Here is a 14,648-nt window from a genome sequence, read left to right on the forward strand (position 1 = left end):
CCTACTTCTCTCTCCAGAGTCTCTGCATTCAACAAAGATATAAAACTGCCTGTGGTGACCCATAGCTTATTACCAACCAGCTCAACGGAATAAACCGGTTGAGGCTTTTCCGGATTAAGGAGAGGCAACTCAACATCAGTGTGATTATCAGTGTCCCAACTGCCATCAGAAGTAACTGTGGGAATTAAATTTTAAACATAACCTTTTTTGGAAATATATGTCATGAAAATATCCTCTTTTATCAATTACTAAGAAAATGATCTTTCTTCCATACTTTATTCTTCTTTGACTTTCTCTCTCTCTCTCCCTCCCTCCCTCTCCCTCCCTTCCTCCCTCACTTGTTTCAAAATGATACACTAACAGTTTTGAATTGGTCAGTCCAATGCATACCATGTTATCAAAGTGCCTAAAACCAACAACAACAAAATAAAAGAAAACAATAACAACAACAATACCCAAACAAGCAGTGATACTGATAAAAACAACATGCATTTCATTATACAAACAGACTCACTTAATGCAAGAAGGCATTGAAGGGAGTGTAATAGACCTCACTGGTTTACTGCACTGATCCTGTACTGGGTATATATTGAGGCTATGGGGGAAAGAGGGAGAGAGAGAGAGAGGGCGGGAGAGAGGGAGAGAGAGAGAGGGGGGGGAGAGAGAGATAGTAAATGAATTAACACACCCTATAGCTGCCTTGATTGTACATGTACATGTACATCAGTACATGTACATACATGTACATGTACACTTGTATTGTGTAAAAAAATATAAAAATTAAAAAATTCTCTCCTTTTTATTTTTGGCCCAATTTTTGAGCAACTTTAAAAATTTGCAAAAAAAAATCCAATTTTGATTAGAATCAACTCAAACTTTATATGCAACATAAGTACATTTACATGTACATGAAGATGGAGAGAAAAAGCTCCATCATTACATACAGCAAGAGTACATAATATTTAAGGTAATTTGCATACATTGTATAAAGTTTACATGTACATGTACATGTACATGTACATGTACAAGTTAAACTTACGTTTCAGTATCAGAGATGACCCACATGAAGGTATTCTCAATCTTACTAATATCCTCCTTCCCAAGTGTATAGTTATTGGACCCGTAGGAGAGAACACTGTGATCATCATCTCTCTTAGGAGTGCTATAAGTCACCATATCCCCACCTACTAATCTACCTCCATCTTGCTCTTCATCTCCAGTATCACTGCTCTCCAATGGATGGGGCTGATCGACCACACCCCCCTCTTTTGACGACCCCGAGCTTAGAAGATGATCGGCCGGTACTTCGTATAAGGGTGGAGTTTGCTTGGTTGGGGTATCGTTTGAAGGATTAGGTGATGATGAGAACCAGTGAGGATGGTAGTTGTCTTTGAAAAGGTCGCCGGAGTCTTTGGAGGGTGTTAGAGGAGTAGGGGAGGAGGTTCTAGAGGGAGAGAGGCGACCGTGGACCGCCACCATACCAATGACCTGTGTACCCTTGACTAGGAACCGATCCACCACTCTCTAAATAAATAAATAAATAAATAAATAAATAAATAAATGAATAAATGAATGAATAAATAAATAAATTAATTAATAAATAAATAAATAATAAAAAAATAGACAAATCAGAGTTTACACTACACAATCAACTGGAGAGAATAATAACAATAATAATAATAATAATAATAATGTAACTTATAAATGTTAAGTGATACATGTGTAAAAAGGCAAAAATATTAATGACTTACCTTCGCTAATACATCAATTATTTCTATGAAGCTAGCTGGTCCTTCAGAGGAAGCAACCCAAACTTGAGCAGACAATCTACCCCTCATGGTACGAGCTAGAGAGAAAAGAGAGAAAGAGAGAGATGGAGAGAGGGAGGGAGAGAGAGAGGGAGGGAGGGAGAGAGAGAGGGACAGAGAGAGAGAGAAGAAAAAAATACATGTAAGTTGTGACACACATTTAACACACAACTCAAGAACACATGCATTGGAGGTCTCTATATTATTACAGTGTAGAAGGAGGTGTACCTGCTAATGGTAACAAGTTTAACCTCTTTCTTGAAGGAGAGAGACTCACAGAATGAGACACACAACCAACAGCCATACAATTTATCTGTTAAACAAGAACAAAGCCTACATAGTCACACAATAGTCATGTGACCTACCTTTTCAGTCACGTGATACTCCTTGAGTGTAATCTGACAGTAGAGAGAAGGGAGGGAGGCCAAAGTAGGGAGGCCATCCTTAGGGACTAGCCAACCTTTACTGAGCTCGAAGTCAGGGAGGGACTTTATATAGCTTGGATCATGAGGGGAGAATGGGGCCTCAGATGGAACAGAAAGACTGAGAGAGAGAGAAAGAGAGAGAAGAAAAATACGATTGTACATGTAATTATAGTTACATGTACATGTACATACAGTATAACATGTACATACATGTACATGTTATACTGTATAACGCTTTAATTTGGCGGAGTTTTATTTTGGCGATTGGCGGTTTGCAAACAGAATTGCCAATATTAAAACTGCCAATCATTAATGCGCATGCTCAGTAATGCACGTGTACACAAAAATCGCCAAATTAAAAACCGCCAAATACAATTTCACAGCAAAATTGCCAAAATAAAGCACCACCAAAATAAAGCACAATACAGTATTAGCATTTTGGTAGCATGCATGCACAAAAATAAAAATGAAATTTTTGCTTCACAAATTATTACTTCCATTTAAAGTTAACTGTACATATTGATTCTATTTATAGTAACATATGATTCTATAAATAGATACTATCATACTTACCTAGTGTATGTTTCTTCTACGTGATTTATTATCGGTTCGACTTTATTTGAATTGTCATGACGATGAAAAACATTTCTAAACTTCTCAGCAAACCTAAAAGTAGGATTATTATAAAGTGGGGATTATAAATATTTTTAATATTAACCTCTTCCATCCTCCTTTCTTACGACCTTTCTCCAGCTGCATCCTAAGACTAGTGGATTTAATAATAAATAAATAAATATATAGACAAATTAATTATAGTAATAATAATAATAATAATAGTTATAGTATTGTACTCTTACGTTTGCTTCTCTTCATTTTGTCTATGAACTTCTAATTGTGTTTCGTGGAGTTTCTTTAACACCTCATGAAGCTCCTTCTTTGTTACACAATAAACATCGAAAGGCTATGGAAACATATGAAGATAGAGAGAGATAGAAATAGTGTCGATATACAAGCACATGTATTTACCTGATCAAGATAACACTCTAATATCTCATCACGTTCAGCTCTTAACCTAAAAATAATTAACAAAAAATTAATGATTCAAAATCGTGGCACAAAAGAATTAAATTTATACTGTACAAGTAAATGCTCATACCAGGAGCCATAACTTGAAAAATTGAAGTCGGAATCAGCTCAAACTTTCTACATAGCATAAGTACATCAATATTATGTATCAGAAAATGTAATAAAAATTGGGGGTGATTTCGGAACCATTTTTTGGGAAAAACCATGGGCTATAGCCTTGGGTATTTTTCGGATTTTGGCTCATTTTTTAAAATGGCCGTAACTTAAAAAATTGAAGTCGGAATCAGCTCAAACTTTCTACACAGCATAAGTACATCAATATGTATCAGAAAATGTAATAAAAATTGGGGGTGATTTCGGAGCCATTTTTTGGAAAAAACCATGGGCTATAGCCTTGGGTATTTTTCGAATTTTGGCTCATTTTTTAAAATGGCCGTAACTTAAAAAATTAAAGTCGGAATCAGCTCAAACTTTCTACATAGCATAAGTACATCAGAAAATGTAATAAAAATTGGGGGTGATTTCGGAGCCATTTTTTGGAAAAAACCATGGGCTATAGCCTTGGGTACTTTTCAGATTTAGGCTCATTTTTAAAAATGGCCGTAACTTGAAAAATTGAAGTCAGAATCAGCTCAAACTTTCTACATAGCATAGGTACATCAATATGTATCAGAAAATGTAATAAAAATTGAGGGTGATTTTGGAGCCATTTTTTGGAAAAAACCATGGGCTATAGCCTTGGGTATTTTTCGGATTTTGGCTCATTTTTTAAAATGGCCATAACTTGAAAAATTGAAGTCGGAATCAGCTCAAACTTTCTACACAGCATAAGTACATCAATATGTATCAGAAAATGTAATATAAATTGGGGATGATTTCGGAGCCATTTTTCGGAAAAAAACCATGGGCTATAGTACAGGGATTTTTTCAAAAATTTGCTCCTTTTTAAAAATGCTATAAAACTATTAGTCATTAATACACTTACAGTGCTAGTTGCTCCTGCAGTTCTTGCATTTCTTTTTTGTAATACCCAACCTCCAAAGCAACTTGAGCACAGTCACTGTAGTAGCCACAAAAATAAACAAAAATTAATCAAAAATTAAAATTAAATAAAATGAGTTAATCACAAGCCTTACCCTTCAATATCCTCTTTCTCTAATCTCACTGATTCCAAACGCGATTTCAAGTGATCGTTTGATTTCTTAGTCTCTTCAAGCTCTTTCCTCAAGACCTCAAGTTCAGCAGCTGCCGGAGCCAAAATATCAGGACTGACATTGAGAAGCTCTTGCTGGAGTGTGACATGATAGCCAGGAGGAAGCATTGACTCATACTAGGAGAAAGAGAGGGAGAGAGAGAGGGAGGGAGGGAGGGGAGAGAGAGAGAGAGAGGGAGGGAGGGAGGGAGAGAGAGAGGGAGAGAGGGAGGGAGAGAGAGAGAGGGAGAGAGAGAGGGCGGGCGAGAGAGACGGACGCAGAGAGAGCAGAGATGGGGGGAGAGAGAGAGAGAGGGGTACAGTACCATTAAGAAAGACAATAATTATCAGAAAGTCTGTACAAGTACATGTACATGTATTAATTAAGAATAAATGGCTGACACCATACTTAGCATGCTTTGTAGGAAACTCCGAAGATATGAGAGTTTTAAAAAGATATGGAAAAAGTAAATAAATAAGAAGCTTATAAATAACATACAAATATTATTATCAAAACAAACTCACATCTTCTGTAGCTGGTGGTTCATTATTGGATTCAGTTTCATCCTCCATTGATTGATACTCCATCTCACCTCTTAGTGAGACAAGGTTCTTTGGATCTTTAGTACGTTTGGGACTCAAACTAGACATACCGTGACCTTGTACCCCTTCAGGAACTACAGGAAGAGAAAGAGAGAGAGAGAGAGAGAAAGAGAGAGTGTTTTTATACTTAAAAATTTACAGTGCAACAAGTCCATGTAAATGTAAGAGATACAATCACTAAAAAATAGGTGCATGCATACATACATACTGTACATACATGTACATGTACATGTACATGTACATGTACATACATGTATGTACATGTATGTATTTATGCATGTATAAGTACATGTACATGTAGTACATGAACAATCAGAGTTCTAAATAATTCAAAATTCGACTAGAAATGATTCTTAAGAGAGAAAAGAATTACGCATTAATTTACTTACTGGTAGACTGATAGTAATTGGGGGCGTGGCTTTGATTAGAGTGGGCGTGGACTGGCACTGGCATTTGCCGTCTTGATGGGTTGCTGTATTCAGCTGGACCCCCTGGGACACCGGGTAGGGACCTGGGATTTTTAGATTTTTTAGTCCGTCTAAAAAATTAAAATAATAATAAAATAAATAATGATATTTGCAACTTAAAACCTTAGTGATGACGTCCTGGCTATTTCGTACTGCTTCTTATACTGATCCATTAACTATTAATAAATAAATAAATTAATAATAATAATAATAAGTTAATTAATTACTTCGTCTCTCATTCTTTGGTTATCGTCAAACTGATCTCTTTGCTTTTTAATGTCCTCAAGCAAATCCTCATCTAAAGAAATGGAAAATATTAATGAAAAAAAAAAGCAGCAGATGAAGGAGAGAAAAACACAAAAAGATACATGCAAATTGTGTACATGTATGTACATGTACATGTACATATGTGTGTATCTCCATACTTCTTTCCATGAGGTGCTTGTTCTTGGTTTCCAATAAAACCTTCTCTTTCTGTAGCTCCTGCTTCTCCCCCTGCCACTGATACCTCTCCTCGTCAAACCGACTCTCAAGCTCTGACTTCCTCTAAAAACAACAAACAAATATTAAATTATAATTACACAGTGCATAAAATTTCCAATAGCAAAAAACACTAATATTTTTCCTGCTACAATGTACATAGAACAATGTACACGTATGCATGTATCTCTCTCTCTCCCTCCCCCCTCTCTCTCTCCCTCCAACCCCTCTCTCTCTCCCTCTCCCTTACCTTTTCCACTAGTCTCCTTATTCCTTTTTCCTCTTTCCATTTCTCCTCAAGCTCCCTCAGTTGGTCCCTTGTATTCTCGGACGAGGTCTGAGTCTCCTCCACCAGTTCCCATAACTGACCAATCACATTCAGCATACTCCTCAGATCAATCTCCTGTATCTATTAATAACATTATTAATAATAATCATTATTAATAAATAATATTTGCTATTATTTATATTTATTTATACATTAGAGTACTTATGGTCAATATAAAGTAGATGCATCTTATTATTATTATTATTATTATTATTATTATTATTATTATTATTATTATTATTTATACTTGATATTTCTGTAGTAAGAACTGCATGGTACTCTGCATCTGTTCGAAAAGAGACTCCGCCCATTTGACTGGGTCTCCAGAGCTATTGACGGAACTTTCAAAAATCTCCTCCTTAGAATTAGCCATTAATAATAGTAATGAATGAAGGAGCTGTTGCTTAATAAACTTTAAAATAAAGAGAAAGAAATTAATATCTATCCACCTAAAAGAAAAAAAGAGAGGGAGAGGGAGAGAGAGGAGAGAAAAGTGAGAGTGGGTTAAAGATAAACACTTTCTGTTTATTAGTGCTAATGCTGGATATAGATATTATTATTATTAACACTTAGTATTATGATCTCAGACCAGTGTACATGTACATATGTGTTTTGTTATTTTCTCTCTTGATAAGTAAAACCATACAATGACAAAGACACATCAAAGAGGCACTTATGAACACAGGACATGAGAATAAGAGGAAGAGAGAGAGAGGGAGAGGGAGAGGGAGAGGGAGAGAGAAAGAGAGAGAGAGAGAGGGGAGAGAAAGAGAGAGAGGGGGAGGGAGGGAGAGAGAGAGGGGTTAGAGAAAGAGAGAGAGGGGGGGAGGGAGGGAGAGAGATAAGAAAAACCACACCAGATCAACAAAGACACTTTCAGTATTTCCCCATGACAAATTCAAAAACAACAACAAAATTTATACTAGCAACAGCAATGATAAAAACATTAATAAATGGTCAGTGTACATGTACAGTGAATTTCATACATGCATATGTACACATGTCTTTATGAAATTCTCTGGAATTATTTCACAATCGTATACTGTACATGCATATCTCAAAATTAATGTTGTCTGATGTTTCATTTAAACAGAACACACTAAAGTACAGGATTGGCTAACACTGGGAATTAACAATGCAATAAGGAGGAGTGATTATTTAATTAGAAAAATACATAAATTTTACAATAATAATATATAGAAGAAAAGAGAGAGAGAGAAAGAGAGAGAGGGTAAGAGAGAAGCTATTCAAATAAAATGTTATAAAGCAAACTCATTATTTATGCTAACAAAACAGGTGCTCTACACTGTACATGTACATGCAACAAAAGTCTGTGACATTCAAAGGATCTAACACCTCTACATGTACATGTAATAGTACATGTATTAATTAATGAGGGGTGTGGCTATTACGAGGTGTCAGCAAGCCAGCATAAAACAGAATCTGCCGGAGAAAAGCAAAGTACATGTACATGTATGTAACCACGTGTAGTATTACGTGTAGTTTGAATTGCTATAAAGAAAACATTGCAATAATGTTATTAAAATAGCATAATTATGTATACATAATGCTAGGGATGCCTATACTAGAGATTCATCTCACCTTCCCGCCTCAACCGCTACAGTCTACAGCAGTGGAGGTATGATCCTACAGGCGGGGACGGTCCAATCCTTTCCCTATAGAGCCCTCTCCTCTTTTAATAGCGTCTTTATTCTTTGCCTCTTTCTCCTTTTGGCTTTTGCAGCAAGAAGGCGTGGCTGATCAAATATTTAGGGTGTGGTCATTACAGCTCATTAGGTAGGCATGGCTCATTAATTATTCATGAGGTGTGGGCGCGGTTTAATAAAATGGAGACTTTTACAGAGCATGAAATTCATTTCATGAAGATTGCTTTGGTGCATGTGGTGCATAATGTGTTTTAATGTATTTTTATTATTAGGCAGTTGCTATTATTAGACAGAAACCTGCAAATGTTCCCAGCTCACGTGAATATGCTAAAAATCTCCAGAGAAAGTTTGTACAGGAGCAAATCAACTGGAGGGAACATGCAAGTTTTAAAATAATAAAAGAAATAATAATATTCATATAAATATTGACTTTTGCAGGCTGAGAAATTGAGTCAAGAATTATTAAGAGTTAAGCAAAAATTATCTTTATTAAACCAATCTCAATCGCCAGTAGAAATCACTCAACCAGAAGGTATTGAGAAATCAGACCTGCATATGCATGTATACATGTATACTTTAGATATGCAGTTTTCAATTGAGGATTCTAGTTCTATATTTAGTAACATTGAGCTCGAATCACCATCAGTAGAGCTTCAGTCTCACATAGCTTTCCTTCAAACTGGTACATGGACATTAAATATGTCACATGTCAATCACGTGATCTATTTTTGTGCACATAGCTTCAAGTTTATTGAAGGCGAATACATCACTTTCTGGGTACAGTCTTGAAGCAGCTGCAACTTTAAAAGAATCGATTGTAAAAGCTATTGATAGTAAAGATTATAGCATTTTTATGATTGTATAATTGCTATTTTAGTACTTGTTGAGTATCCTAAAACTCAGCCATTGCACCAATCGCCACTTACTGAAGAAGTGTCAGCCAAGCTAGTTCAGTTTATAGCTGGTAATCAAATATTAATTGTCATGATTATTAACACCATTACGCTACTTGTACATGTAGCTTTCATGAATTACGAGCCATTGATGCCGTTTAGACATGAAATAATGGAAGCAGCTGGCAAATTTGTGAAAATGCTCACAGAAAGATTATGTCATCCATCAAACGATACAGTCAGTCAAGTGGATAAGTATGTACTCTATTGTATTTTGGTAGGATAAAATTTCGTTTATACAATCTTTATTGTACCAGCTGTCATCAGTTGGTTTCATTCATACACAAGTAATTCAATCACTAACATCTTTTATTGAAGAGTCAACCAAGGATTTAGCCAACCTTAAGCAAAGTAGGCTTAAAGACTGAAAGAAATGCATGATCATTAAATGTAATGTAATTTTAGATCATTTTACAGCTGCTTATCAAATAAATACTCTAGGACACGTTTTGAAGGTTTTGGAGACGATTTTAAGTAAATATGATCACCCAGTACCTCCCCAAGGTAAAATTATTATTGATTTTATTTTACGCTCTCAATATTGTGTATATAGTAATGGAGTCCTTTGAAAAATGTGTAAAGATGACAATAACATCAAAGCTGCCACTTGTTAGTATAACAATATGGAGACTGCACCAATTAATAATGGAAAGAAATTAGAGACAAACTAAGAGGCAAGAGCATATGTACATGTTAACTATTAGCATTAAAATTTAGCTACTCTTTCATGTAAAATATAATGCACATATACTGGCTTATAATCATTTTAATTTGCTGCTCTACAGTTGTCATAAACTTGCCTACAGTGATTAAGCAGTTTCTGTAGCAGAGTGGTAGTGTAGCTCAGTGTATGACACTAATAATCCAACTGTCTACTAGTAATTAGCTTAGTCTCTATATAAAGAGAGCAACTCTTCTTGCTAGAGGTACAAGGAACTTGATACTAACAGAAAAGTCTTCTCCTAAGTTTATCCTTTTCAACACTGAGCTCAAGCAATCATGACTTCCAATATAAAAGTTGCCTACCTCAATAGAACTGCTAACACCGATTTTGAAGTCGTTGTGTTCACAAAGAACTTCAATATCAACACTCCAAAGGTCTACTATGTTGCCTGGCAGGTCCTGAGGGGACAGAGCGAAGTCGACTTTGTCTATCCTGTCTCCATGGATGTTGGTGCTACTTACACTAGCTCTGGAAAAATCATGAAGGCTGGACCATTCCCTTCAAAACTAGGATCAACTTGGGAGATTACTCAAGACAGCATCTCTTCCACAGCAACCCTCAAAGAAGGTAATATACAAATGATTTTTTCTCATTGTTTAATTCATTTCTCTAATAGTGAAGGCTCCCACCAATCCAAATGGATCCATTGTTATCAAGAACATTCCACCAGCTACATGGAGCGGACGCATGTTTGACATTGGTGTCTACAAGAATGGCAGTCTCCTAGTCGTTCAGAAGGATGTCCATGTTGGCGATCAAGTTGACTTCATGCTCAAGCCTAAGCTGTACTTTGGAGTGGTCCGTAACATGGTTGAGGGTGACGTCTTCACTTCTTTGGAGATCACCAGCTCCTTGACCGAGTTTGATTTGAGTGACTATCCTAATGGCATCAGGGTTACACTCAAGCAGCTCCCAGGAGGTGGCCAATACGAGTTCTCTGGAGAGGCCATGAGCTAAATAAAAAGCTTTAAACTTATTATATATAGTGCTTTGCAATCGTTTTGTAGCTATTGTAGTTATTAGTTTTTTTCAACATTATTATAGTTTAGATGAAGTTGTATTGTCATTTCGTATAAATGCCTTCATAGTTCGCATCAAATGTTATCCATTCTGATTAAAATAACAGGATCCGAAAACAAATTAGTATGATAATAGCCAGTCTACTCATGCATTTAGAGTAACTACTCAATTGTAATGAAAATTATGCATGAATGTCCTTGTTTGTGTCTATGTGCAAAATAGCCATCCCATCAATAAATTTTAACACTTGCATTATTTGAAAAGTGCAAATTGCACGGTAAAATTAGTATATTTACAAAGCAAACATGCCCTATATAATGCACAATAATAAACAACAAACAGTTTCTATAACTTGTAAACAAATACATGAATCAGTTTGTTAAAAAGTGAGGATGGGGAAGTGGTGATTTTCAAAGTGTTTTTTATAGTGAGTGTTATTGACACCACACGGCTGAAGCAGTGAAGCTATACGATCCCTTCAAATAAGTTAAGAGAGCGCATTATGATTGGATCCTGTTGTGCACCTGTTAAGAAATCCTCCTGACTAATTCTCCCATCTCCATCCTATAAATAAGGCACATGTTTATTATTTCTCACTATCATGTATATACAAATTCACATTCATTTAGCCACAGCTATGTAGTATACAGTGACTAAGAAATAGATGCTTTTTTACAAAGCAATAAGGTAGTGTAGTGAATGTGATTATTTCAGTTAAACTTTTAAAGTGTGGCCCTAGTACACTCAAAAATTGACTTTAGAAATGATTATATTCTCTCACCAGGTCCATAGATTCGAAGATTGCCTTTACTCTCTTTTGTGGAGTGTCTTCCTTGTTGTCAAAAATAATCATCCTTCCCTATAAGGTATGCAAACAATTTCACTTTTAAGTAGATCAATTGAGCACCACACAAAATGGTATGCAGCTATGCATATAATTGCAATGTTGATGGTGTTTTGAAAGACATTGATGCATGTAAGCATGCATGCAGACTATCGTGTATCTAACACTTCATATTGTCTCTTTAACTCAGGAAGTACAGTTTGACCTATTGTTCTATACACAAAATGCCAGTAATATTAAACTGTATAAAACGTATACTTTTAGGTTAGAAAAACATAAAAATACACTGTCTTTACAATAATAATTTATATTTGCAATAACACTGTAGCTTACCACCATTCTATAGAGCGAGTCTACAATAGCTGACATTTCATCTTTTGAAATGAATCCATCGCAATTAATATCGTACAGTTTAAAACTCCCTACAAGATCAAAGGTGGTTGTTAAACAACATTGTAACATGATAAAAGTGCAATTATACTTGTTAAATTACAAAGATATTGCTGCATCTTGCTCATACACAAAGCATAACATTCATAGCCACAGCATTTGGTTGTCAGATGTAGTGCATGTACCTTAATTACTGTTGCTATTGGTTATTAACTCATGCATATCGTATACAATCCTGTTTACAAGCTAAAAGGAAATGTCTAAATTGTTTAACACATTCTATGTATAGGAGATGATTCAACCTTCATACATTTACACAATGGCTCAGTTTCCTTATATATTATACACAGTGCATGCTCCTTTATTTGCATTTTGCATAGATCCTGCATGCTGTGAGTTGTCACAATAGTGGCAACATATCCAATGCAAGTGCATCCATAATGTATTTACAGTTTAATTTTTCTTCTGGAGTGCCTCTTGACGTTACTGAGAGTGCATACATGAATTCCTTAAAGGCAACAACCCCATCTCTGTCTGTGTCAAAAGAGTTGAACACATAGCCAGCGAAAGTGGAGGGATCGCCAAATGGAAAGAACTGTTGATAAATACGACAAAACTCCTACAGACAGAGATTATACATTAAAATCATTGCATTAACAGTATAATGTGAGGAATTACTTGCTTCTCTAGTACACCCTTGGGACAGTCTTTAAGGAAGCCTTGGTACCACTTTTGTAATTCCTTGGCAGTAACTACAGAAAACATATTAAACAGTCAAACATTTTCAATGATTTATTAAATGATCTACATACAGTGAGTGGTCTGCAACAAGTCCTCTACATCTTCACTGGATATCTTGGATTGTTTCTTGCCCATGGTTTCTGTTGGAGACTGAGTTAATTACTGATTGTTTGCATTTCTGTTCTTTTAAGATGCGGTTGGAATGGGCGAGGTTGCAGAGTAGAGCTGGGTGGGGCTGGTGGTAAGGCGTGGCTCAGTTTATTAATAATTCGTTGATAAGTCTATTCCTGCACATGCGCAGAACTATCAACTACCATTTGGCGGGAAAGAAGTGAATGGGACATTCCTAAGGCACTAGGGGAAGGCTTTTAATTTTGATCACTCTGTAGTCTGCTATAATTCAATCAAATCTCACAGCAAAGAAAATCTAAATGAATGTAAAGAAATAGGTTTTGTGTCTTTATTTATAATTATAGATATATAACTCTCTTCTTCACAGTTGGGCTCTATACCAGCTAGAAACAGTCACCAAAACCAGAGAAAAGACAGATGGAGGTGGCAGCAACCACAGTAGAGGTTAGAGGTAGAGGTTAGAGGTACAATAGTCGAGATTGTGCACTAGCTGCAGGCTGCCATATTTGGGTGGGGCTACACGTGACGGTTGATGACGAAAACATTAATTTCCTAGCTATAGTAATCAATGTCCAAGTTTTTTGTCCAATCAATGTCCAACTAAGACTAAATTGGTACTAACAAAAAGGGACTTCTTCCTAAATTTGTCTGCAACAGCTCAACAGTCATGACTTTCCATGATATAAGGATTTCTTACCTCAACGAAACTCAAAACACTGATTTTGAAGTTGTTGTGTTCACAAAGAACTTCAATATCAACAGTCCAGAGGCGTACTATGTTGCCTGGCAGGTCCTGAGGGGACAGACCCAAGTCGAATTTGTCTATCCTGTCTCCATGGATGTTGGTGCTACTTACACTAGCTCTGGACAATTCATTTCGGCTGGACCATTCCCTTCAAAACTAGGATCAACTTGGGAGATTACTCAAGACAGCATCTCTTCCCCAGCAACCCTCAAAGAAGGTAATACATACAAATGATTTATTCATTTTTATATCTAATATAGTGACGGCTCCCACTAATCCAAATGGGTCCATTGTCATCAAGAACATTCCACCAGCTACATGGAGTGGAAACATGTTTGACATTGGTGTCTACAAGTATGGCAGTCTTCTAGTCGTTCAGAAGGATGTCCATGTTGGCAATCAAGTTGACTTCATGCTCAAGCCTAAGCTGTACTTTGGAGTGGTCCGTAACATGGTTCAGGGTGATGTCTTCACTTCTTTGGAGATCACCAGCTCCTTGACTGAGTTTAATCTGACTAACTATCCTAATGGTTTAAAGGTTACACTCAAGCAGCTCCCAGGAGGTATGGAGTACGTGTTTTTGGGAGAGGCCATGAGCTAAACAAACAATTTTGGACTTGTTATGTATATAATGATATAATGCTTTGCAATTGATTTTATAGCTGTTGTAGTTATTAGTTTTTCAGAATTATTAGTTTAGATGAAGTCGTAATGTCATTGGCCTCACCAGTGATTAGCATGGGCAAGGACTATGGTATAGGGAAGGGTACTGCAATTGTCATGTCAGTGTGTATGTGTGTGGACAAATACTTACACATACACATACCTGTGTTGTCTGTTGGAGAGTGAGTTAATTACTGATTGTTTGCATTTCTGTTCTTTAAGATGCGGTTGTGGAGAATAGCTAAGCTGGGTGGGGCTGATATGATTGTGTATAGAGGTTGTGAACTAAACAAAAAGTTTGTCCATGAGGATGCAAGCATGAAAGAGAAAACTTTGCATTTTATTCTGGTACATATGCATGCCCTTAAATTGTGTAGCAG

At 36.3% G+C, this 14,648-nt stretch overlaps 4 protein-coding genes across 6 annotated transcripts in view; 2 read left to right on the forward strand and 2 right to left on the reverse strand.

Annotated features, from left to right (window-relative positions):
• LOC100636077 (uncharacterized) overlaps positions 1–8,154 on the reverse strand; it is a 9,751-nt gene extending 1,597 nt beyond the window's left edge. The window contains exons 1-21 of one of the 2 annotated variants that reach the window (XM_019997868.1): positions 7,992–8,154; positions 6,637–6,801; positions 6,312–6,470; positions 6,007–6,127; positions 5,809–5,879; positions 5,705–5,757; positions 5,504–5,652; positions 5,037–5,188; positions 4,456–4,649; positions 4,305–4,379; positions 3,260–3,305; positions 3,091–3,194; positions 2,952–2,999; positions 2,807–2,899; positions 2,174–2,351; positions 2,037–2,121; positions 1,752–1,846; positions 1,040–1,524; positions 515–595; positions 339–406; positions 6–175 (exon numbers count right to left, since the gene is read on the reverse strand). In XM_019997868.1, coding sequence (XP_019853427.1) covers positions 6–175; positions 339–406; positions 515–595; positions 1,040–1,524; positions 1,752–1,846; positions 2,037–2,121; positions 2,174–2,351; positions 2,807–2,899; positions 2,952–2,999; positions 3,091–3,194; positions 3,260–3,305; positions 4,305–4,379; positions 4,456–4,649; positions 5,037–5,188; positions 5,504–5,652; positions 5,705–5,757; positions 5,809–5,879; positions 6,007–6,127; positions 6,312–6,470; positions 6,637–6,762 — 2,553 coding nt within the window. In that variant the 5' untranslated portion in view covers positions 6,763–6,801; positions 7,992–8,154. Of the gene's footprint in view, positions 1–5; positions 176–338; positions 407–514; positions 596–1,039; positions 1,525–1,751; positions 1,847–2,036; positions 2,122–2,173; positions 2,352–2,806; positions 2,900–2,951; positions 3,000–3,090; positions 3,195–3,259; positions 3,306–4,304; positions 4,380–4,455; positions 4,650–5,036; positions 5,189–5,503; positions 5,653–5,704; positions 5,758–5,808; positions 5,880–6,006; positions 6,128–6,311; positions 6,471–6,636; positions 6,839–7,991 lie in introns of both variants that reach the window. The other variant, XM_019997867.1, reaches the window with a different exon arrangement.
• Positions 8,155–8,225: 71 nt separating this feature from the next.
• LOC105313140 (meiosis-specific protein MEI4-like) lies at positions 8,226–10,869 on the forward strand. Of its 2 annotated transcripts, none has more exons than XM_019997869.1 (11): positions 8,226–8,284; positions 8,329–8,436; positions 8,495–8,588; positions 8,637–8,738; positions 8,797–8,889; positions 8,934–9,020; positions 9,078–9,187; positions 9,231–9,360; positions 9,415–9,513; positions 9,563–10,300; positions 10,350–10,869. In XM_019997869.1, the coding sequence occupies exons 1-10, from the start codon at positions 8,237–8,239 to the stop codon at positions 9,667–9,669; spliced, it is 978 nt and encodes a 325-aa protein (XP_019853428.1). In that variant the 5' UTR covers positions 8,226–8,236; the 3' UTR covers positions 9,670–10,300; positions 10,350–10,869. The 2 variants fall into 2 exon arrangements, with proteins under 2 accessions (XP_019853428.1, XP_019853429.1); XM_019997870.1 differs by having other exon boundaries at positions 9,451–9,513.
• Positions 10,870–10,987: 118 nt separating this feature from the next.
• LOC100635568 (calcium-binding protein NCS-1-like) lies at positions 10,988–12,916 on the reverse strand. Its single transcript, XM_003387364.3, has 6 exons — positions 12,800–12,916; positions 12,666–12,739; positions 12,438–12,606; positions 11,931–12,019; positions 11,535–11,612; positions 10,988–11,317 (listed from the first exon to the last, which is right to left on the reverse strand). The coding sequence occupies exons 1-6, from the start codon at positions 12,861–12,863 to the stop codon at positions 11,219–11,221; spliced, it is 573 nt and encodes a 190-aa protein (XP_003387412.1). The 5' UTR covers positions 12,864–12,916; the 3' UTR covers positions 10,988–11,218.
• A 401-nt stretch (positions 12,917–13,317) lies between these two features.
• LOC109582855 (uncharacterized) lies at positions 13,318–14,317 on the forward strand. Its single transcript, XM_019997871.1, has 2 exons — positions 13,318–13,822; positions 13,866–14,317. Exons 1-2 carry the CDS (start codon positions 13,528–13,530, stop codon positions 14,204–14,206), a joined length of 636 nt encoding a protein of 211 aa, XP_019853430.1. The 5' UTR covers positions 13,318–13,527; the 3' UTR covers positions 14,207–14,317.
• Positions 14,318–14,648: the final 331 nt, after the last annotated feature.

The sequence above is a fragment of the Amphimedon queenslandica genome, unplaced genomic scaffold (assembly GCF_000090795.2).
Source record: "Amphimedon queenslandica unplaced genomic scaffold, v1.1 AMPQUscaffold_13349, whole genome shotgun sequence".
NCBI lineage: Eukaryota > Metazoa > Porifera > Demospongiae > Haplosclerida > Niphatidae > Amphimedon > Amphimedon queenslandica.

What these genes read in the sequence shown, in the direction of transcription:
- LOC105313140 (XM_019997869.1), top strand. Translation starts at nt 8,237, where the DNA reads ATGGAGACTTTTACAGAGCATGAAATTCATTTCATGAAGATTGCTTTG. An exon ending in ATTTCATGAAGATTGCTTTG is followed by an intron (nt 8,285 to 8,328) that starts GTGCATGTGGTG and finishes TTTTATTATTAG; the next exon opens with GCAGTTGCTATTATTAGACA. An exon ending in GATTGTAAAAGCTATTGATA is followed by an intron (nt 8,890 to 8,933) that starts GTAAAGATTATA and finishes TTGCTATTTTAG; the next exon opens with TACTTGTTGAGTATCCTAAA.
- LOC100635568 (XM_003387364.3), bottom strand. Translation starts at nt 12,863, where the DNA reads ATGGGCAAGAAACAATCCAAGATATCCAGTGAAGATGTAGAGGACTTG. An exon ending in ACTCGCTCTATAGAATGGTG is followed by an intron (nt 11,613 to 11,930) that starts GTAAGCTACAGT and finishes CATACCTTATAG; the next exon opens with GGAAGGATGATTATTTTTGA. An exon ending in TCTTCGAATCTATGGACCTG is followed by an intron (nt 11,318 to 11,534) that starts GTGAGAGAATAT and finishes CCTTATTTATAG; the next exon opens with GATGGAGATGGGAGAATTAG.
- LOC109582855 (XM_019997871.1), top strand. Translation starts at nt 13,528, where the DNA reads ATGACTTTCCATGATATAAGGATTTCTTACCTCAACGAAACTCAAAAC. An exon ending in CCCAGCAACCCTCAAAGAAG is followed by an intron (nt 13,823 to 13,865) that starts GTAATACATACA and finishes TATCTAATATAG; the next exon opens with TGACGGCTCCCACTAATCCA.